Consider the following 23,270-nt stretch of genomic DNA (forward strand, 5'->3'; position numbering starts at 1 on the left):
CTTCCTCCTCCATGCATTTCTCTGCTTGGCTCTTGCAACCACCTCTTTTTCCTTATCTCCCAAATTTTATGACAATCTTTGTCCCCAAGCTTTGCCTGCCATCAAGAGAATCGTTGAGGCTGCTGTCCACCGGGAACCCCGGATGGGAGCTTCTTTACTTCGTCCACGACTGCTTCGTTAATGTAACTTCCTTCCTTCATACAACTATTCTGTGTATGCCTAAGAATGGTCTTGAGCTAATATTCCTTGTATTTCAGGGTTGCGACGGTTCACTACTTTTGGATTCTACGTCTGCTTTCGAAACCGAGAAAAATGCTCGTGGTAATTTCAATTCTGTAAGAGGGTTTGAAGTTGTAGACCAAATTAAGGCTGAAGTGGATAGAGTATGTGGACGCCCTGTGGTCTCTTGTGCTGATATCTTAGCAGTGGCTGCTCGAGATTCAGTACTTGCGGTAATGTCAAGTTCTTTTATTTTTTATTGTGAAAATGTGTCTACTGCGTTACCTAAAAGAAAATATTTCTAAATCAAAATTACTATGGTTGTAGCTCGGAGGTCCCACATGGAAGGTTCGTTTGGGTAGAAGAGACTCAACCACAGCTAGCAGGGCTTTAGCAGACAGTGTGCTTCCATCAGCATCAATGGATCTCCCCGCTTTGATCAGCAACTTCAAGAACCAGGGCTTGAACACAAGAGATCTCGTAGCTCTCTCCGGTGGCCACACCGTCGGATTGTCACAATGTGTTATCTTTAGGAACAGGATTTACAATGCTACCAATATTGATCCTACTTTTGCCAAAGAGCGTAGAGTAACTTGCCCACGAACCGGTGGAAACACTAATCTCGCTCCTTTTGACCCAACACCTGCTCGATTCGACACTGCATACTTCAAGAACTTGGTGAAGGAAAGGGGGCTACTCACCTCTGATCAAGCACTTTTCAGTGGTGGGTCGACCGATAAACTTGTAGAGACTTACAGCAAGAATTCCGATGCTTTTTGGGTTGATTTTGGAAAGTCTATGATTAAGATGGGTAACATCAAGCCTTTGACAGGAAATCAAGGACAAATTCGTGTCAACTGCAGAAAGGTGAATTAATGAATATGTTTTCAATGTTTAGTTGTTCATTGTTGCGGAAATTAAAGCACATGAAAGAATTGTTAAATTATGTACCTTGTATCATTTAATTCATTTCATTGTAATCATTGAAAAATAAAAATAAATTTTATATTGAATAGCACATTGACCATTGAATTATTGAAATGTTAGCGTTTGTGGAATAGTAATATTGAAATACCGAAGAATTCCGAAAATGTTAAATTTTATGATCACAGCCATTTTCTTCCGCGGCTATTTCGGCACTATTTGAATTCCTGATAACAACGTAAACCTGGACAATGATATTAGATTTTGCATCAGCAAGAGAATCCCTTAAATTTTGAGCTTGAGCAGGTCCCTCAAACAAGTTTGTTAGCAGTTAGTAACTTGAAGGTTATATCCCTCTACTTACATTCAGATATATCGAATAATGGTAAGCTTTGTACAGGTACTTCATTAAACAGCAACCCATGTTGCAGGGGCAACAATATTTTATATACAGCTATTACAAGAAGCAAAATACGTTAGCAAGTATACCTTTTGTTTCCTTAGTTGAGTGAAGATGCAAAGTATTTTATACGACAAGACATGGATACCACAAACAAAAAATTATATAACACAACGCACACGATGCTATGTAAGGATCAAACCAGAGGCAAATTGAGTGGCCTTGTACCCATCAAATGAAAAATTTGTTATATATTTCTTTATGAAATTATAAATAAATACAAAATAAAATTACACGAAATATTTTATAATTCAATTCCGCTCTCTGGATCAAATAATGGTCCTATTTAGCAACCGACTAATAGCTAATTGTTGATTATAGTGACTGATTTGACCGATTAATTCTATTAACTTATTTGATCAACTTATTCTATTAATTTTTATTTAAAATGTTTGGAAAACTTATGTCACATGTTATTGTTGTATTAATTTGTTTATAATACTTTAGTCTATTGGGTGAAATTATTGAAATAAAACATTATTACAAAGGAATTAAAATATAAATTATAGAAAAATGATAAATATTAATAGTGCATTAATATAATTGTAAACTATATTCTTAGTGATACTTATGTCAAGTACTTAGTATGTAAATTAGTGATAATTATGTCACACTCTGAATAAATTTATCAAATAGCATATTTCAATTAATATAAAGTTGCATAAAAATCATTTTACACAAGTAAATTGAAAATAAATTAATAATACATAAATATTAAATGATGAATGGGCTTGATTGAAAATTTCTCACGGCAATGTTGATTTTTGTAAATTCATGATAGAGATTTTTTTTTTTTGAATTTTACTTTAAACTTTGGAGGTGAAAGTGAAAATGGAAGGATAGAGGCTATTGATATCTTGATATCTTGACACCCCTATTAGGTTTGAGAGCATGTGACAAATGGAGTAATTTTTTAATAGGATCAGACATATCATTCTACATATTTCATTCCTAATCAGTTATTGAAAAAAATTGACTATTTAACGTTTTTTTTTTCGAAAGTTTTAGCTCAACAAGTTCGTATAAACTTCCATTAACCTAACACTACAATTACAAAATTTGACTACTCAATCTTCCATTTATACTTAAATCAACTAAAAAATATTCAACAGCACACCCAATATTTATATTTACTCGGCTTGTGAAAGAGACATAATGATGCATACACGAATTGCAATGTCTAATATATACAAGAGTGGAAAACTCATAAAAGCCCAAATATAAATAAAACGAAAATAAAGCCTTAGAAAAAAAAGGAAAAAAATATTGTGGGGGTTTGGTACCTGGGAGCCCCAACCAATAACACCAATCTGCTTAATCCCTTTGAAAGCATCAGGCAGCAACATAAACAAATGTCTTCCTCCTCTCACAATGTACTTCAAAAAAAACCAAATCAATAAGCTCTCCAAATGAGATCACAAATAAAAATTGAAATAAAATAAAACCCACCTCGTGGTGACCAGCGAGGGAGACTTTCTATTTCTTGAAGACACAAGTGTGGAAATCGAGAGATGTGTGGCTTTGAGAGGCCATAGCTGAGACGCAGCAATTGAGTAGTCATTGTGGTTGGTTTGAGAGAACTCAAAGGTATTTCAATATCAAAAAAATCAGTTCTTGTGTCAATCTCTTTGGTGGAAATGAGAAAATACATTGTATTCATTTTCTTATTTTAACAGTAATCTTACAATTAGTTGTGAGGAGTAAACTTTAGATTTTTTATTTTTATTTTTCAATGATTACAATGAAATGAAATAAATGATACACGACACATAATCTAACAATTCTTTCATGTGCTGTAATTTCCACAACAATGAACGCAACAATTAACAACAAAACAATGAAAATTCTTGACACGAATACATATTCACCTTTCTGCAGTTGACACGAATTTGTCCTTGATTTCCCGTCAAAGGCTTGATGTTACCCATCTTAATCATAGACTTTCCAAAATCAACCCAAAAAGCATCGGAATTCTTGCTGTAAGTCTCTACAAGTTTATCGGTCGACCCACCACTGAAAAGTGCTTGATCAGAGGTGAGTAGCCCCCTTTCCTTCACCAAGTTCTTGAAGTATGCAGTGTCGAATCGAGCAGGTGTTGGGTCAAAAGGAGCGAGATTAGTGTTTCCACCGGTTCGTGGGCAAGTTACTCTACGCTCTTTGGCAAAAGTAGGATCAATATTGGTAGCATTGTAAATCCTGTTCCTAAAGATAACACATTGTGACAATCCGACGGTGTGGCCACCGGAGAGAGCTACGAGATCTCTTGTGTTCAAGCCCTGGTTCTTGAAGTTGCTGATCAAAGCGGGGAGATCCATTGATGCTGATGGAAGCACACTGTCTGCTAAAGCCCTGCTAGCTGTGGTTGAGTCTCTTCTACCCAAACGAACCTTCCATGTGGGACCTCCGAGCTACAACCATAGTAATTTTGATTTAGAAATATTTTCTTTTTAGGTAACGCAGTAGACACATTTTTCACAATAAAAAAAATAAAAGAACTTGACATTACCGCAAGTACTGAATCTCGAGCAGCCACTGCTAAGATATCAGCACAAGAGACCACAGGGCGTCCACATACTCTATCCACTTCAGCCTTAATTTGGTCTACAACTTCAAACCCTCTTACAGAATTGAAATTACCACGAGCATTTTTCTCGGTTTCGAAAGCAGACGTAGAATCCAAAAGTAGTGAACCGTCGCAACCCTGAAATACAAGGAATATTAGCTCAAGACCATTCTTAGGCATACACAGAATAGTTGTATGAAGGAAGGAAGTTACATTAACGAAGCAGTCGTGGACGAAGTAAAGAAGCTCCCATCCGGGGTTCCCGGTGGACAGCAGCCTCAACGATTCTCTTGATGGCAGGCAAAGCTTGGGGACAAAGATTGTCATAAAATTTGGGAGATAAGGAAAAAGAGGTGGTTGCAAGAGCCAAGCAGAGAAATGCATGGAGGAGGAAGTTAAAGCGGGGAGCCATGCCCATGAGGAGGAGTGCGTAAGATGGGTTAATTGAAGTAGCTTAAACTTGATGAGGTTTGTGCTGCGGTGGTGGTGGGTGTCATGATTTATAGATAGAGACGTACGTAGAAGAAGTGCATGAATTTGTAAGTTAGCAAATTAATGATTAATTAGACTGCTTCTTTCGGGAGCTTTTATTTACTTTCTCTAAAGGGCTGGCTGTTCAACAAAGCTACAACCAATATTCCATCTCTTTTTTTTTTTTTTTTTAAGTTTAAGCGACATGAGGCTGCTGCTCCAATCTCCTCTTTTTACAATAATTAATCATAAAATTTTGGTGAAACAATGTGCTATTCTAATTAAATAAATACTTGGATACCTCAAAAACTGAATAAATAAATAGTTGGAGGCTTCAGAGTTGGTTCTTCAGCCTTGGCTGCTGGCGGCTCCGCGGTCACGCTTTTCTTTTCTAACGGTTTTGTCTTTTCCTTCTTAATTTCAATCTTTCTGGTCGTGGATGTCATTACGAGTATATTACCTATTCAAAATAAAATTTTATTAAAAGACCCAACAAGGGATGCAAGCATCGACAATATAACTACAAAATACATTCATAACAACTTGCGTTATAGACACGCAACTAGATTAAATTGAGCTAAGATGATAAAATTAAGTAAAATTTTATTATGACTTTATAAAATAATGAAATAAATTTCTAAACCGACTTAATATATGAACTTTAATTTTGTCCTCATAACTCTTATATTTGAGCGTTAATGTTATATTTTTAATAGAAATTCAAGAAATATTTAACTCTTTAGTGTTTTTCTTGAGTTACAAATACAATTATAATGAATACATCTAAATAGCTACAATTGAAATAAAATTTTACAACCCACACTCAAACTAATAATCAAAATATATTTGGACCAAACTTTCATTTTCATTACACTTGAACCAAAATAAATTCAACCAAACCCACACATGATCCCTCTAATGGTAAAATTGCACTCTAAATCCCTCTAACCTCTTTTCAATTACAATATAGTCTATACCCTAACTTTTCATCTTTAAATATCAATATGCTCCCAAGGGTATTTGAAATAAAATAATTATATACTTTTCTACCATTTCTCTTTTATGGTTAAATTACACTTTAGTCCTCATACTTTTACTATAATTCAATTTGAAATAAAATATTAGAAATACTACATACATTAATTATTTATATTCTGGGGTGGGGTATACATATTATATGTAATATGTATTATTTATTTTCGTTAATTTGGTTAATTATCCAGTTTCAATTGAATTAACCGGTAATTGAAATTCTAAGAAATTATTAACGACCTCCAATCGAACTAAATTCAATTAAATTCCAAACTTGTAAAAATAAGAATAAAAGTAACGCATTAAAATTGTATTCATCTTCATATTTTAACGCTGGTCCTTCAATTGGTTGAAAAGAGAGAGAAAATAATCTAAAGATTTTATTGTCATTTTATATTGTTCAATGATTACAATGAAATGAACCATATACTCTAACATTTCTTTCATGTGCTTTAATTTCCACAACAATTAATGCAATAATTAACAACAAAGTGGTGAAATTTGATTAATTGGACAATCGATAAATATCATAGCAGATTCATTAATTCACCTTCCTACAGTTGACACGAATTTGTCCTTGCTTTCCAGTCAAAGGCTTGATGTTGCCCATCCTAATCATAGAGTTGCCGAAATCAACCCAGAAAGCATCAGGATTCTTGCTGTAAGTCTCTACAAGTTTATCAGTCGACCCACCACTGAAAAGTGCTTGATCAGAGGTGAGTAGTCCCCTTTCCTTCACTAGGTTCTTGAAGTATGCGGTGTCAAAGCGTGCAGGGGTTGGGTCAAAAGGAGCAAGGTTAGTGTTCCCCCCGGTGCGTGGGCAAGTTGCTCTACGCTCTTTGGCAAAAGCAGGATCAATATTGGTAGCATTGTAAATCCTGTTCCTAAAGATAACGCATTGTGACAATCCGATGGTGTGGCCACCGGAGAGAGCTACAAGATCTCTCTTGTTCAAGCCCTGGTTCTTGAAGTTGTTGATCAACGCAGGGAGATCCATTGATGCTGAAGGAAGCAAGCTGTCTGCTAATGTCCTGCTAGCTGTGGTCGAGTCTCTTCTACCCAAACGAACCTTCCATGTTGGACCTCCGAGCTACAACCATAGTAATTTTGATTTAGAAATATTTTCTTTTTACATAACGCAATAGGCACATTTTTCACAATAAAAAAAATAAATGAATTTGGCATTACCGCAAGTACTGAATCTCGAGCAGCCACTGCTAAGATATCAGCACAAGAGACCACAGGGCGTCCACATACTCGATCCACTTCAGCCTTAATTTGGTCTACAACTTCAAAACCTCTCACAGAATTGAAATTACCACGAGCATTTTTCTCGGTTTCGAAAGCAGACGTAGAATCCAAAAGTAGTGAACCGTCGCAACCCTGGAATACAAAGAAGATTAGCTCATCAAGATCATTGTAAGGCATACACAGAATAGTTGTATGAAGGATGGAAGTTACATTAACGAAGCAGTCGTGGAAGTGAAGACGAAGTAAAGAAGCTCCCATCCGGGGTTCCCGGTGGACAGCAGCCTCAACGATTCTCTTGATGGCAGGCAAAGCTTGGGGACAAAGATTGTCATAAAATTTGGGAGATAAGGAAAAAGAGGTGGTTGCAAGAGCCAAGCAGAGAAATGCATGGAGGAGGAAGTTAAAGCGGGGAGCCATGCCCATGAGGAGGAGTGCGTAAGATGGGTTAATTGAGGTAGCTTAAACTTGATGAGGTTTGTGTTGCGGTGGTGGTGGGTGTCATGATTTATAGATAGAGACGTACGTAGAAGAAGTGCATGAATTTGTTAGTTTTGGACTCGTGCAAATTAATGATTAGACTGCTTCTTTCAGGAGCTTTTTTTTACTTTCTCAAAGGGCTGGCTGTTCAACAAAGCTACAACCAGTATTCCATCTCTTTTTTTAAAAAAGTTTAAGCGACATGAGGGCTGAGGCTGCTGCTCCAATCCCCTCTTTTACTATAATCATAGAACCTCTTTCAATTACTTTTTCTTTTTCTTAATACTCCAATTGTAAAATAATTAAAAAATTAATTGTCTTTATTGGATAGTTAGCCCAATTGAAAATTGGGGCCTATATTATACAGCCCATGTACCAGTAAGTTGTATTTTTTGAAAGCTTAGCCCAATTGGAAGTTGTGACCTAAATACAGCTTATCTACAACTCCAACATAGTATGAAGTCTTTTCTTTAAAACGGTTAATACTTGCTGTTAATCCTTTTACTTGTATAAATTTAGAGATTTAATCTCTACACTTTAAAAGTTAAAATTTCAATCCTCCTGCCCTTTTCAATTTAAAAATCATAATCCAATCAATTTATCATGTTTATTTTCTTTCAATCATATGCTATGCAATATTTAACAAATTTGATAGAAAATACTTATGATTTTAGATATTAGACTGCTATTTCCAAACAAAAAATAAAAATAAAAACTAAGAGAGCGTTTGGTTCAGTGTATTACCCAATCCATTACACCCCGATTACGCGTGTAATACATTACGCCCCTATTCCGGCGTTTGGTTCGCTGTAATAGGTATTACGCGCGTATTACATTACGCCCCTAATCCCCAAATTGCCGTGTTTTCTAATCCCTTCCCAATTCGCTGTAATAGCTATTGCGTCCGGCTTCCCTCTCCATCTCTCTGTTTTACCCTCCTCCCTACCCGACCCTCTCCTCTCTTGTCCTCAAATTTCTCCTCCCATTTCCCTTTGCCTGTTGATTATCTGTCCTCATCATTTCTTCTCGTCTCGGTGACTAATTTCTCTTCCCCATTTCCTCCCAACCCTATCTGCGCCACACACCAAAACTCCCATTTACTTCTTGAATTCATTGAATCGACTAGAAATGGAGATTTCTATGTGAAAGGAGCTTTGAGTGGGTGATATTAGATGGAAAATTTAGATATGTTTGGTGGTATGCAAACTTTATTGGCTATTTGGTTCCTTTAACGGTGTGATTTAATTTGGAAAGGAGTGAACGATCTTCTTCGGGAGATGATGTTGCTAGATATTAAACATGGAAATCGGTTTATGGGTTTGCATTGCTTTTATGTTAGCTTAGATGAAATCGACGGATTAGATCTTCTTTGTTAGTCTTGTTCGTCTTGATACTTTATAGTTAATTACCATTACATTGCCACTATGTTACAACGATTATGCTTAAATTTTTCTATGTTTTTTCAAGGACTGTATGCCAATACCATATCTCGAATATGTGTTGAGTACATTTACTTTTGTAAAAAGTAAAGAATCTGGATAACCAAGAATTGCTAGTTTAACTTGGTAAATTGGTCTTCATTGGCTAGCAATTAAGGTTTCATCATTTTCATTTAGCCTTAAGTGAATATTTTACCGTCGGTGCAAGAAGCTATCACCATGCCAAAGGGAGAAATGATGGATTTGTTTGTTCATACCTCTAGGAATTATGATTGATGTCTTGGAATGACCTTTTGTGCATGTTTCTTATCCGTTGAAGAAACTTGGTTTAGCTACTCCTTAAATAAACTAATGGTGTATAGGTTTCTAATAGATTTTCGTGATATTCTGCAGCTATGACTATTCGGATACGGACAATCTTACGGAAAGGTATATAAAATAAACATATTGTTTTCAAAGGAAAGGAAAATTAAAGTTATCTCTCTGTAAAAGATATGGTTATTATCTCTAAGGTGATAGGATTATATAAAGCTCTTTCTTACTTTTATCTTTTTACGACCAAGTGAGCAGAGCACATATGCGAGATATTGAAGTCGCATATAAATGTCTTGAAGAGAGCTATGGTACAAAACAGGAAGATATCATCCTCTATGGTCAATCTGTTGGTAGTGGCCCCACTTTGGATCTAGCACTCATCGCCTCGGTTAAGAGTCGTTGTTTTGCACATCCCATACTTTCGGTTTAAGAGTAATGTATCCTGTAAAGCATACATATTGGTTTGACATTTATAAGGTAATGTAAAGTGTATAAGTTTGCTTCTCCAGCATTATTACGCTAATAAGGATTTATTTATGTGAATATTGCAAAAATAATGTGTTCTTTTTTGGCATTTGTTTGCGCGAATATTGATAAAATTCCACTTGTCAATTGTCCGGTTCTTATCATTCATGTAAGTATCGTAATCTGACGATCTATAAGACTTCATATATTATAAATTTCATAAGCCTACCACATGCAGACATATCTCTTTATGTTTGAGCCATTATGTTACTTATATTGTTCTTATCTTTTTACATTGAATTCTTCATAATTATAATGGAACTTAAAGAATTCTCATTTTCTTTTATTTCTTCAAAGTCCAAAATTACTTTTGAACTTTTGAACTTTCATTGGATGATGAATTGATGATCGAGCTTTTGGCTGCGATCGAATGAAAATATTGGCGCGGGGGAGGTGCGGGGGCTATCAATGAATTTTGTAGACCTTTCTACGCTTTTGATTCACATAAAGTCATATCGATCATTGATTTTGTCATGTTTAGTGCTACGGTGTTTCTCTTGAAGGTCCAATTCTTTCGGTCAAGTCGACAAAATATAGATCTGCATTGAACTTTGGCCCATGCAGATGTCTCAAGTACAAACAAAAGATAGCTGTCTTGGCAATTGGTAAATAATTGCAAGTTTTGGAGGATTGGCATTAGGACAAAGTAAATTAATTGGAGTCCATAGAATTAAGAGTTCTTGCAACTTAAACACCCTTTCATCTTCTCTCTTGAGGTGTAAATTAAAAGTAAGAGGATCATGATTGAACCATTGTTTTCTTTATGATTTACCATCATTTTGTTATTAGTTTATTCTTGGATAGTCAACAAATAACTATAGGAAACGATGAAGATTCCACACCCTTGTTTTGCTACCTAGAAAGAATTAAAAATATCAATCTCTGTTAATTTACTTTTATGAGGACAAATAAATTGGCTCTTTGTTAGGACATGATTATCCATATCTAGGGAGGATTGTTGAGCGGTATCTTGAAGTGAAAAGAATGGTGCATATGGACCCCATTGATGGCTAACCTGATTACTATGCCTGAATTTTGGTTTGGAAACCTTGCCTTAAGTTGACATTGTTGAAAATTTTCGCATCTACGCCATATATGGATAATTCCATTAGACAGTCTTATTGAAATTTAGTTTTCTTGGCTCCTTTTGCTTAGTCAAGTAAATCTTACGTAGGTTGTATTTAAGGTTAGTTATCCTCATCCTTATATTCAATTTAATGCATGATTCGGATTATGATCAAAATTTTCAATTTGTTGGCTTCCTTATACTTTCATAGTGCATAAAATATTTGATCTATTTTACTCAAACTCGAGTAAATCCAATACGAGTACGTGTGCTATATTGCTTTTCCATATATAGAGAGACATATTCTCATACCGTGTCAAGTATAGTTTATAAGATTTGTTGTCAAGGTTTCCTTTGTATTTGTCTTCATTTATTGAACTAGTAAATGACTACCACATAGAATATTGTTTGCAAATTACCTCATAGAAGGTGAAAATGATTTCATAGGCCACCGTTATGGCTTTTGAGACCATCTGTTTATATCAATGTGCGGGGAACTCCGGATGAAGTTGTTGATTGCTCCCATGGAAAGCAACTCGGGAACTATGCAAAGAGAAGTATGAACCTCTATGGCTTAAAGGAGGAACCACTGTGATTTAGAGCGTTACCACAGTATATAAGACATCTCAAGAAGTTCATATCAACTGTTGAGAAATCTCCTTCTCAAAGGTGCAGTTCTAGGAGAAGCACTGACCAATTTGAGCGATCTCATAAAAGTGTTGATCATTGGATAGAATACGAACAGGTGATGATACTACTTTCGTGTAAAGAAAAAAACTCCATGCAAGTGTTTGACATTTCATGTTGTGATGAACTAAATCTGGTTTTGTTCTTTATTAATTCTTATGGCGTCGAGGCTTTGTATTTGGTTTTCCCAATATCTTTTGATTATACTATGGCATGAAATATGAGTTTGGTGTTTTGCTTGACCGTGTTTTGCCGTTGAGATCTCTCTTGCAAACATAAGCTAGTTTTCCTTGGGCTAAAAAATTGGGAATCAAACGGTAAAAGCTTTGGTTTTCGATTCAACGATGGTGATTATTATGCGTGCTACATGGCATTAATCATCTTAAGAGAACAAGAAGTAAAAACCAGATTTGCAACCCTTCGCAAGTGTCAAAAGTCTTTAATTTTAAGAATTTTATTAAATTATATATTTTAATTAAAATATATTTAATAATAATTATGTTTAAATATGATTAAATTATTTATTATTGATAATAATAATCTTATTAAAATTTAAATAACAATAACAATAATCATTTACCAAAACAAATTTACGCTAAGGGTATTCTAGTCATTTTAGTTTTTCATTATGCTATTACACCTCTATTACACTCAACCAAACACAGGATTACTATTACGCCTCTATTCCATTACATTCAACCAAACAGTTGATTTGCTATTACACAGCTTTTCCATTACACCTCTATTCCATTACACCTCTAATCCAATACACCTCTAATCCAATACAGCGAACCAAACGTGCTGTAAATCTCAGATTTTATCAACCTACAATAACTAATAACATATTTTAGGGATTTGGAATTTGTTGCCATATGATTTGTGATTACCATTTAATGAGGAATCTTTAAAAAGAATATAATAAAACCCACACCTTCATGTGGAACTGAAACAAAATCAGATCTAAATGACAGCTATTTAATGTAGCATGAATTCATGAGTAGCCATAAAGACGATTCGTTTGTTTAATTTTCATAATTGATATACCTCATGAATTATATAAAAAAAAATCACCCAATAATATACTCCTTCCTTTCTCTTCACTTACTCTGCCTTTTTTTGGGTCTAATTATAGATTTTAGTTTGTATTTCTCTTCTTTATGTTCTTCTTCTTTAAATATTAAAATATGAGATAATATTTTATGCATTGTTGGTGCATAAATATATACACCACAATTCCTCGTATTACTAATAAGTAATATATTTTAAAAATTGAAAGAAAATTTTTAATAAATACCTAAAATTTATTTCTTAATAATAATACTAAACTTTTAACCCAAGGTTGTAAATTTTTGAAGAAAACCTATATCGGAAGAAGACAATTCTTTTAATTTTATTTTAATTAGGTCAAAATATAATTTATATTATTTTAATAATACTAAACTTCAAATATGGACTACAAAATAGACATAAAACATTAAAAATAATTAAAGCTTTTTTAAGCGTACTCATCCTTTTAATTATTGAATGAAAACGTGATTTTTTTCTTGAAAACGTCAAAAGTTGGGTGTTTTAATTTGATTGGGTTAGGCAAAATTTTGGACCCAAACTTAAACAATCCCTTTTGAAAATTTTTAATTTTTATATTTTAAAATATTTTATAATTTTATGGATTTTATAATATTTTATATTTTTAAATTTAGAATCATGATTAAATTGATAAAATGTGTAAATATTTGGGTTTAATTTGTTAATTCTTTTAAAAGCAAAATCAAATTGATAGAATGTGTAAAATTTTAAAGGCTAAATTTATTATTATACCAATCAAAAGAAAGTCATGTCAACCTTCTATTTGATGACCAGATGCATTTTAACCATGGAATAACTAAAATTTGAAGTTAATGGAGTGATTCTTAATTTGATACCTAAATTCTTTTTTGGTCTAATTTGGTATTTGAACTTGACATTTTTTCTTAATTTGGTACTTAAACTTTTTTAGTCCAATTTGACACTTGAACTTGACTCTTTTTTCTAATTTGGTACCTAATCTTTTTTTTGTTCAAATTGGCATCTAATCATGTCAAACATTATACAAATTACTCCAATATGCTAACAATGTTGTTTATTTTTTATGAGGTGGCAAAATAATCAATATATGATCGACATGTGGCGAGATGACATGACATTTCTTCATGGTATTTTAAATGTTCAATTACTTTATTTCATTTTATAAATTTAAACTAATGAATTTATTTTATTTTGGATTTCTAAAATTCTTATTTTCTTATTTAATATTAATTCATTAATCATAACTCAATGCATAAATTTTTAACGAATTTTCTTTAATATTGACAATTTTTTTAGAATAACATGATTTTAACACCATTAATATTTGAAGTAATTTATATAACATTTAACAAGTTTAGATATCAAATTAAACTTAAAAAATAACTTAGATATCAAATTGAAAAAATTAAATTAAATACCCAAATAAACAAAAGGGCCTCAAACTTGAATCACTACCTAATAGATTTGCTTTGAATCTTGATGTGTTTGACTCTGAAATTGTGGTAATACTCTCTAGCCCCAAAAGTTTAAAAGGGAAAAAAGAAGGAGAATTAAGTACTCACCTTTTGCAACGAGTGAGTGAGAGAGAGAATGTCGCTTTTGATAAAGACCTTCACTTACCTATCAATTATCAATACATTTACAAATGTTATTTGAATTAATTATTGGTAATGACCTCATTAAGAAATGAGTATCTTTAAAGCTTTTTAATCTCAATTATTGCCAAATGACGTATTTGTTACTAATTAAGTATTCATTTAATTATAGTTATAGATGCTTCCATGTGTCCTGCCCACTTGAAGTTAAAGCTCAAACCTACTTAATTACTAATTAACAATAACATATTAAATATATGATATTTGTCAATTAAGTTTGCAAAAAGACATGAGTTTGAGTGCGCTGAAACGCATTATTCTTCTATTTAAGGCTGTGAAGAACTATGAATATATATACTAACAACCTCTTCCCGTTTCAATGCTTCTTTTGGTTAAATATGCTTGTCAATAGGGTCTTCCATAACAATATTCATATTTGAGTAGAGGGGTAGCTAAGGAATTTAGCCTAATAATTTAAATCCTTCTAAAATGAACTTTTAAATTTTATCCTTCAAAGTTTTATAAATTTATTTTAGTCCCTCAATTTCAATTTCTTTGCTTCGCCCTGAACCCCACCACATGTATTTAAATATGGGTAGGTTCTTAATCTAGATTTTATTTTAGATTCAAATCTCACTACGCAAATCTTATCCAAATTCATTTTGATCTAAATCTAGATATATTTCTATTATCGATTTATTAATATGTTTTAAATTTTAAATAAATTAAAAATTATTAGTAATAAATAATAAATCGAATTATGCTTAGACTTTAAGTTTCGATCTAAGCCCCTATTTTATAAACAAGTTAAGAATAAACTTTGATTTTAGCCCTCATTCAATAAAATAAAATTTTGAATTTATATTTGATATATTAATAATATGTATATACATTATAATTCAATTCAATGATGACAACTAGTTATTTGTTTTTAAAACTTCAAAAATTAATGAGTTGATGTAATAGATTATTAGATTTAAGACGTTTACTTTTAATAAGGTGCGCTTATTTTTTTTTGTCTTCGTTATGCTATCTAATCTCATCACAATTATCATTTTACATTAATCACATATAAATACACTGTCTATTCAAAATATGCATTCAAATATTTAGGCATCTTTTCTAATTTCTATATATTACTGAACAAATTAGTTAAATGTATGATTTGAAAAGACCACACAACATTTTAGACCATCAAGTGAAACATGCGTGTCGGCTCCTTTAACTTCAAATAAAATTAATAAATTTATATATTTACGTTACATTTATCTTATTTTATATTGTTTATAATTATATCCAAAATATTATATACTCAGAATTTTAAATTGCAGCTTATTCGTGGAGCAATCCGAATTGGTATCATAGCTATATGAAAAAAATTATATACATTTATACAAGTTTTACGATATAAATTTCATATTTTATATTTTGTCATATTCATATTTTATAAAATAAAACAAAATAATAAAAATAGAGAAATAACCAATCGAGCTTTATGTCTCTTTCTCAGGAATTGGTGTGAGGAATTCTCTTACAGATAATCACAAATTTTAATGATTAAAGTGAATGGATGGAGATTTTCTAATAAAATAAAATGTCCAAAAAAACCAACAATTGAATTATGACCACACCCTTATGTTCCTTGTGGGCACCTTTCTTTCATCCTCTCATTAAATGTCATCTTTTACAAAAAGGTATTTTATTGGTTACTTTTTGTTGTTAAATATTTTACATAAATGGTTTAGCCCGATTTTAAAAATTTTAGTCTCAACTAAATGATAATTATCAAATTCATTAAATTATTTTATTTATAAAATCTTTCGTGTCAAACATTTTATTGTATGTGTTATTTTTCACCTAGTACTGACAAAAATCAGTTAATAGATTTAACAACTGCCGTTTGTATTAAAACTAAAAGTTTGAAATTCAAAAATATAATCACTAAAAATATCCAATTAGCGAACAAGACTAAATCTATAACTTTAATACAAGACTAATGGCATAATTTAACCAAACATAATTAAATGTTATCACTGAGTCAAGATTAAAATTTCAAAATTTGGAACGTATAAAATTAAAATTCAAATACATAAATACAAAATTTATAACTTTAGGTATAATCCTCCTCCCTACTTCAATTATTGGGAATAACCCCATGTTTGATTAATCAAAATTTATAGTATAAATACAAATATAATTATAAATAATATATTTTAAAATTTTAAGCTAAAATAATTTTTTTTAAAACTGCATTATTGAAAAATGTTAGAAAACTCCTTGGGTTCAAATTTGAAGATTTACGTTTATATTTGAGAGAATTTGATAAAATGTTTCACCTCAAAAAAATAAACATGCAATAAGACAAAAACCATTATTAAGAAAATATATATTACAGCCACCGAGATCAATCTTTTCCGACCGGCGGTTCTCGGCTTTCAACTAAAGTTATTCTGAAACATGCACCGCTTCCGTTTCGTATATGATATCGGAAAGTCTTGGCCTTAACTTATGTTTCCAAACATCACTGTTTGGCTCAACGTTAATCTCCCGCCACCGTATCTCCGCCACCACCAAAATTTCCGTCAGCTGATGAATATCTACGGTGAGAATCAAATTACTATCCTGCCCTTCCAAATAGATCCCTCTCTCTTTCCTTTTCTTCGCCTTCACGTTCTCGATTTTCCGGAACTCTTCTTCGATTCTCAGTATTATCCTTTCCGGTTTCTCCCCCGATACGAACTGTTCTCTCCGGGCCGAAAAGTCGGCGTCGTTGAATAAACCGGAGAGGTCGAAACCGGTCGAAAATGAGATTATATGGAAGGCGTTTAAGCACTTGGTGCTCTGGATATCCCCTTTCAATTCAAATTCCTCCGCGTTGAATTTGGTTTCTTTGTAACCTTTCTTGAACCAGGGATCGGTGATGATTTCATCGACGGTGATCCTTGTTTCAGGATTAGTGTCCAGAAGCCGGCTTAAAAATCGCCGGAGATCTGGAGACGTCCATTTCGGGAACCGGAATTCGCCTTTATAAATACGACGATACATCACCATCAGATTGGGGTCGTTGAACGGTAGGTATCCAGCGTGGAGAACATACAAAACGATGCCGCATGACCAGACGTCGACTTTGGCGCCGTCGTATCCTTTCTTCGCCAGAATCTCCGGCGCCACGTACGCTGGGGTACCGCATAAAGTATGGAGGAGGCCGTCGGGTCGGATCTGATCCGTAACCGCACTAAGTCCGAAATCCGTTATTTTCAAGTTCCAGTTCTCGTCGAGAAGGAGATTCTCCGGCTTCAAATCGCGGTGGAACACGCCCCTTGAATGACAAAACCGGACGGCGGAGATCAACTGCTGGAAATACCGACGGCTGAGATCTTCACTGAAACGACCCCTGGAAATCCTCGTGAACAATTCCCCGCCTTTGGCGAATTCCATGACGAAATAAACCTTAGTCTTGGTAGCCAAAACCTCGATGAGCTTGACGATGTTAGGGTGGCGCAACCGGCGCATGATAGCGATCTCCCTCTTAACATGTGCCATGAACCCGCCTTTTAAAACCTTCTTCTTGCTGACGGCCTTGATGGCCACGCTCTGCCCGGAGTCGACGTCGCGCGCGTGGTAAACCTTTGCGAAAGCCCCACACCCCAGCAACTTCCCAAGCTCGTATTTCCCGAACAGGGTTGCTTCCGATGAGAGCTCCGGCAAATCACCAGTTCTACTGGAGCTGGCAGTGTCTCCAGTGTCTGCCATTGTCTTTTTTTTATCTTTTTCTTTTTCTTTTTTTACATTCAATGATTCAAGGACCGAAAATTAAAACGTAGTTGAACTTAATAATTGAGATTGAAAAGAGGATAAGAGGAAGAAGAAGAAGAAGAAAGAGGGAAGAGAGAAGTTTGAACTGAAAATATGATTGGGGGACAATTGGATAATGGGTAAGATTGAGTTGCTTCAGTGGTAATGCATTTTCGAAGCTATTTATCTATGGCGGATGCCGTATTCTTTTGTCCTGTGGTGAAGTAGACATGGGTTTTTGAATATTCTTCACGACTAAAATAATAAAAAGAATACTTAATAAGTTGTTTTAATATTATATTTTAAATAATAAATGGTGTTATATAATTCACAAAATAAGGGTAAAACGTATTAATTCGTCATAAGTTAAGAAATTTTTAATTTTATCATTAAACTACTCAAATTCTTTCTTTTTTTGCACCATATTGTAAAGTTTGAAACGGTTAGAAGACATGGTCTTTATAAATTACATGAATGGTGGTTCAACTATCACAGTTTTTGTTTTGTTCGCATAATTATAATTTTTCGTTCCAGTTTTTGAAATTAGATTTTCAGTTGTCATAATATTAAGTAAATAACAGAAGTTTGACTTGATTATTTTGTTGGTATAATAATAAATTTAACTTTTAATATTTATACTTTCTATTAATTTAGTTTTAATTCAAAACTAATAATAAATTTATCAATTTAATCCTAATTATTCACCTTTTTTTTCTTCTCTTTGCCTATTCTTTTATGCTCCTACCAGGTGTTATTTAACACAAGAAAACTCAAATTTTTCCAGTTTCATATGCCAAAAATATCATAATTGTTGGTAAAATTTTTTTAACACTTTAGATTAAACCGCGGTACTCGAACACCGAGAAACTCAAAAGTTTTTAGTTTTCAACACCAAAAAGATCATAGGTCATCTAAAAGTTTTATATATATTTTTTATGTTAATTAGCTGTTATTCTACGGTGCCAAAAAAAAAACTCAAATCTCACTAGTGTCAAATAAAAAGTTATAGAAAACTTTCTACCACCAATTATGACTAAATTGATAGAATGTATAAGTATTAAATGGAAAATTTTTTATTAGGCCAATAAAAAAGTCCACGTCAAACTTCCGTTATCAATTTAACGACATGGTGACTAAAAAATTTTAGTGATTAAATGGAAAAAAAAAATTATAGTTGAGTGACCAAAACAAAAACACTCATAGTTGAGTGGCCATCCGTATAATTTATAACAGCCACATTATCCAACTGTTTCAAACTTAATAATATAGTGACTAGAAAAACGAATCCGGAGAGTTTAGTGATCAAATTGAAAATTTTCACAATTTAGTAACCAAAATAGAAACATGCAAAAAGTTCAATGACTAATGAGTAGTTTACCCAAAAAAAACCTTATTTATATAGTATTATATAGTAAAATACCGTTGAAGCTTACTCTCTTTTATAACGACTGTTGAAGCTTACTTAAAAGAAAGGAAATAGCTGTTTCTATGGCATGGAATTATATATATATATATATATATATATATATATATATATATATATTCAAAGGGAGCATTTCTCTCTCATTTAGAGGTTTTATTTTACCTAAATATTATAAAAATGATTTATTTTGTTAAATAAAAATTTTAAAATTATTTATCAAAATAATATAAAATTAACTATATTTTAATGAATTTAACACCAAATCACCACTATTTATGACGATTTAAGATCCCAAGTGATAGATCGACATCAATTTAATAGAACAAAAAATCTCTTTATCAAATAATATTTTGACATTATTTTGATAAATATAAGTTATTTTCATAATGTTTTAGTAAAAAAACCCATTTAGTGTATAGTAAAAACAAGTTGAATACCTATTTTGGTTTCTATGTTATACATAAATATAAGAATTTTTATTTTGGTTTAATGCCCCATTTACGTTTTTGGTTTTATAAAAACTTTTAACCAATCATGTGTTGCCACGGAAAAACTAAAATTTTATAAAATATCAAAAAAATTCATAATATCAAACATCTAAAACTTAGAAAAACCTAAAAATACAGAAAATTCATAATTCAATCTCGAAAATTATTTAAAACTTAAATGATAATTCTGTGGAACTTTCAAAAAATTCTCAAAAAATCATAAAATCTAAAACACTAAAAAATTATAAAAGATATTCTTTTAAAATTATAATTATGAGGAAGTTCAAAATTTTCCAAATTTAAAAAAATTAAAATTTATTTTAATTATTTAAAACATATAAAATTATTGAAAAGAACACGAAAATAAACCTGAATAAATATAGGTGGAGGTTCATCATGAAACTAAAACTAAAATGGTGAGTACCTTTCAAATAAATCTAATATATAAACCTAAAACTAAAAAATCCAAGAAATTAGATAAAATCGGATTTTGTTTATATTTAGGTAAAAAAATTATCTCATACACTGCATGTGAAATATTTTGAATTTCACAAACGAATTTAGAGTGTAACAAATATTTTATAAAGTATAATAAAAAATTAAATATATAAATAAATGTGAAATTTGTCATAATTAAAATAATAATTTATAATAAGCAAAAGCTTAAACCTCATCACTAAAACATAGATATATATTCATTGTATTATTTTCTCATATAATACTTATTTTTATTTATAATTTTTGAATTCTTAGATACTCGAATGTACGTCCTATAACAATTATGTGAATCCGCAATTTCATCTATTTTATATTTTAGTTATTTGAGATGGAAATTAGTCCTTAAATGCTTGCAAAATCGTCTCTGGTTGTTTGAATCTGTAAGCTTTGCAGAGAGGAGAATATAGCGTTGATGTTTGGTACTTGTCTTCTCCGCCCATCATCGGCATCGGAACGCCTCTTCTCACTAGGCTGACATAGTCTGGTCGGTAAGTTTTCCCTGACACTACTTCCACAAAATCGGTCGCGGTGAACTTGCTTAAATATAGTCATGCTCATATTCATTTTTAGCGTATTTTTCAATAATTTTAGACTTTTTTTTATAATTCCAATAAATAAAATTTTTAAATATTTTTTTTCAATTTTCAATTTTAAGTTTTCTTTTGTAATTTTAGGTTTTCTGAAGTTTCACATCATTATCTCTTTTTTTAATTTCTTTTATAATTTTTCTGTTTTTTTAATAATTTTCAAAACTGAATTATGATTTTTTTTTGTTTTATAGAATCTTCCAAGTTTTAGAATTTTATATATTTTTTAAAATGAATTTTTGAAATCTTTTAAAGGAATTTAGCTTTTACACGTGGTAGCCAGTGAGTGGCTAGGGATTTTTAAAAGAATAATATATATGGAGTAACGTGATAGACAAAAGGAATTAGTATAGAAGCCAAAATGACCAAAATAAAAATTCTAAGTACGAAACTAAGAATTTGCGTATGGTACAAGGGCCAAAATAGATATTAAACCTAAAATTTTAAATGAAAAAATGAACATGTGATAGTATTTCACTTAGTTCAAATTTTTATTGTTTTTAATAATTTAAATATATTCGAGAAAGATAGACAAACCTGTATTAGGTTAAATAAAAATACACTTACTCTCTAATCGTTAGGGAAATAACAAAGGTTTTATAAAAACTAAAAATTTTATAATGTATGTCCATGAAAATCACAATTTAAAATATAAGTATATGTTTAAAAATAGCACATAATACATAATGAAATATATTATTTGAAAATAGTTAATAATAATACATGAAATATATACGTTATTAAATTAAAAAATATATAGACCAAATTGTTAGTAAAACGAAATCTAAACATATAAATACATCAAGCTAACAATACTAAATGAATTGCTTATTGCGCTGTTGCCATCAATCCTGAGTTGGTATCGAATTAATTTGTGGCACTAACTCAATAAACAATATTATTAATTAATATGTACATCTGATGGAGGTACTAAAGCGTTCATAATAAAATTGAAATGTATAAAAATATTAAAAAGAGTTTTAGTTGAGTGGTAAATTGAATATTTTACTAATGTGATTGGTGTAGGTTCAGATTGGTAAAAAGACCTCTTCCATCCCTCGCAATTTTGATTTTGAGCAAATTGGTCCCTCTAAAAAATGGAGCAATTTAGTCCTTGTGAAATTCAAAAATGAGTGATTAAGGAGTAAGGACAATTAATAACCATGTTATTGTTTCCATCCATTTACATAATATTGATTGGTATAATATAAATTTGGCCCTCAATGCTTACATATCTTGCTAATTTAGTCCCGATTCTAACAAATTAAATTAATTTAGCCTTTAATATTTACACATTTTATCGAATTGATCTGATTATTAAAAGCATATTAAAATAAAAATATATATTTTAGAAAATTAAAAATAATATATAAAATAATTTAAACTTCAAAAGAAGACATATATATAAAATTCTCTATCGTTTATCCTTCAAGGCTTCAACTTTTATTAGTTTTTGAGTTTGGGTGTTTGAAGTTAGAAGGTGTTTCTAATTTTAAAAAATAATAATAATTTGCATACTGTTAATATATATGTTGCAGTTCTTGAATGACTTAGTGATAAACTGGTTGGATTTCGATCCTGAAATAGAGTAAACCAAATAAATAGGTAGCGGTGCTACAAAGTTTCTTATTGATGAACTTCATTTCTTGACTTCTGTTTATCTTTTTTCTTGTAGGAAAATCAATGTTTGTTCATGAGTTTATGGAACGCAGCTATGGTGCAAATCCGTCGACGCACGACGGGGATCGAAGCTTTCAAGATCCAAAGCTCTAGTCCAGTTTCATGGCATTTAAGGGGGTCTTGGAAGACTAAGCCGAGAAGTAGGAAGAAGGGAGAAAGAGGATTCCACTGGTGGTGTTGGTTGCTGGCCAAGACGTCGGACGGTGACAATAAGAGCAATGACAGCAAGGAGGCAAAAAGGAAAAGTTACTAAGTTTAGGTTATTAAAATTAAATAAATAATTTATGTTATTAAAATTTGGTAATTCATAGATTAAGGTATTTAGTGAGTATTTCTAATCTAAATGCAGCCAAAATTCTAAAAAGCTAGCTACAATTTAAGAGGCACTTTGTGTATTTTAGTGGATATATATATATATGTTTTCTAATTTTTTATAATTTTAAATTTTTATTCGGTTTTTACATTTAAATAGTTTTTAGAATTAGAACCAATTTAATAGAATACGTAAATATTAAGGGCTAAATTTGTTAGAATCATGATTAAATTGGCATAATGTGTAAACATCGGGAGGCTAAATTTGTTGTTATACCAAATAATATTAGTAAAATGGATGAAAAATAGTAACACTGTTATTAATTGTTCTTAGTTGCTCACTTTCCAAATTGACAGGGACTAAATTGCTCTTTTTTTTTAAAGGGACCAATTTGCTT

At 31.7% G+C, this 23,270-nt stretch overlaps 3 protein-coding genes, 1 long non-coding RNA gene and 1 pseudogene across 4 annotated transcripts; 2 read left to right on the plus strand and 3 right to left on the minus strand.

Annotated features, from left to right (window-relative positions):
• Positions 1-19: 19 nt before the first annotated feature.
• Positions 20-11,646, plus strand: LOC105771854 (peroxidase 14). The gene is given in 10 exon segments (XM_052621301.1): positions 20-182; positions 258-452; positions 547-943; positions 9,421-9,526; positions 9,528-9,572; positions 9,574-9,627; positions 9,737-9,785; positions 11,236-11,278; positions 11,281-11,339; positions 11,341-11,646. Coding segments are annotated over 10 exon segments (1,368 nt in total). The 5' UTR covers positions 20-68.
• LOC105800476 (cationic peroxidase 1-like) lies at positions 1,313-4,855 on the minus strand (annotated as a pseudogene).
• On the minus strand, positions 6,170-7,365 carry LOC128032414 (cationic peroxidase 1-like). Its single transcript, XM_052620453.1, has 3 exons — positions 7,131-7,365; positions 6,858-7,052; positions 6,170-6,759 (listed from the first exon to the last, which is right to left on the minus strand). Exons 1-3 carry the CDS (start codon positions 7,341-7,343, stop codon positions 6,211-6,213), a joined length of 957 nt encoding a protein of 318 aa, XP_052476413.1. The 5' UTR covers positions 7,344-7,365; the 3' UTR covers positions 6,170-6,210.
• Positions 11,647-16,371: 4,725 nt separating the features above from the next.
• LOC105800473 (CBL-interacting serine/threonine-protein kinase 14) lies at positions 16,372-18,055 on the minus strand. Its single transcript, XM_012631643.2, has one exon. The coding sequence runs from the start codon at positions 17,840-17,842 to the stop codon at positions 16,535-16,537; it is 1,308 nt and encodes a 435-aa protein (XP_012487097.1). The 5' UTR covers positions 17,843-18,055; the 3' UTR covers positions 16,372-16,534.
• Positions 18,056-22,292: 4,237 nt separating this feature from the next.
• LOC128032404 (uncharacterized) lies at positions 22,293-22,993 on the plus strand. Its single transcript, XR_008188501.1, has 2 exons — positions 22,293-22,360; positions 22,556-22,993. It is a non-coding gene; the product is annotated as an uncharacterized LOC128032404 (long non-coding RNA).
• Positions 22,994-23,270: the final 277 nt, after the last annotated feature.

This window comes from Gossypium raimondii, chromosome 9, assembly GCF_025698545.1.
Source record: "Gossypium raimondii isolate GPD5lz chromosome 9, ASM2569854v1, whole genome shotgun sequence".
Lineage (NCBI taxonomy): Eukaryota > Viridiplantae > Streptophyta > Magnoliopsida > Malvales > Malvaceae > Gossypium > Gossypium raimondii.

Coding starts and splice junctions, on each gene's coding strand:
- LOC128032414 (XM_052620453.1), bottom strand. CDS start 7,343: ATGGGCATGGCTCCCCGCTTTAACTTCCTCCTCCATGCATTTCTCTGC. Junction 7,053..7,130: donor TCCACGACTGCTTCGTTAAT/GTAACTTCCATC, acceptor TTTGTATTCCAG/GGTTGCGACGGTTCACTACT. Junction 6,760..6,857: donor CTCGAGATTCAGTACTTGCG/GTAATGCCAAAT, acceptor CTATGGTTGTAG/CTCGGAGGTCCAACATGGAA.
- LOC105800473 (XM_012631643.2), bottom strand. CDS start 17,842: ATGGCAGACACTGGAGACACTGCCAGCTCCAGTAGAACTGGTGATTTG.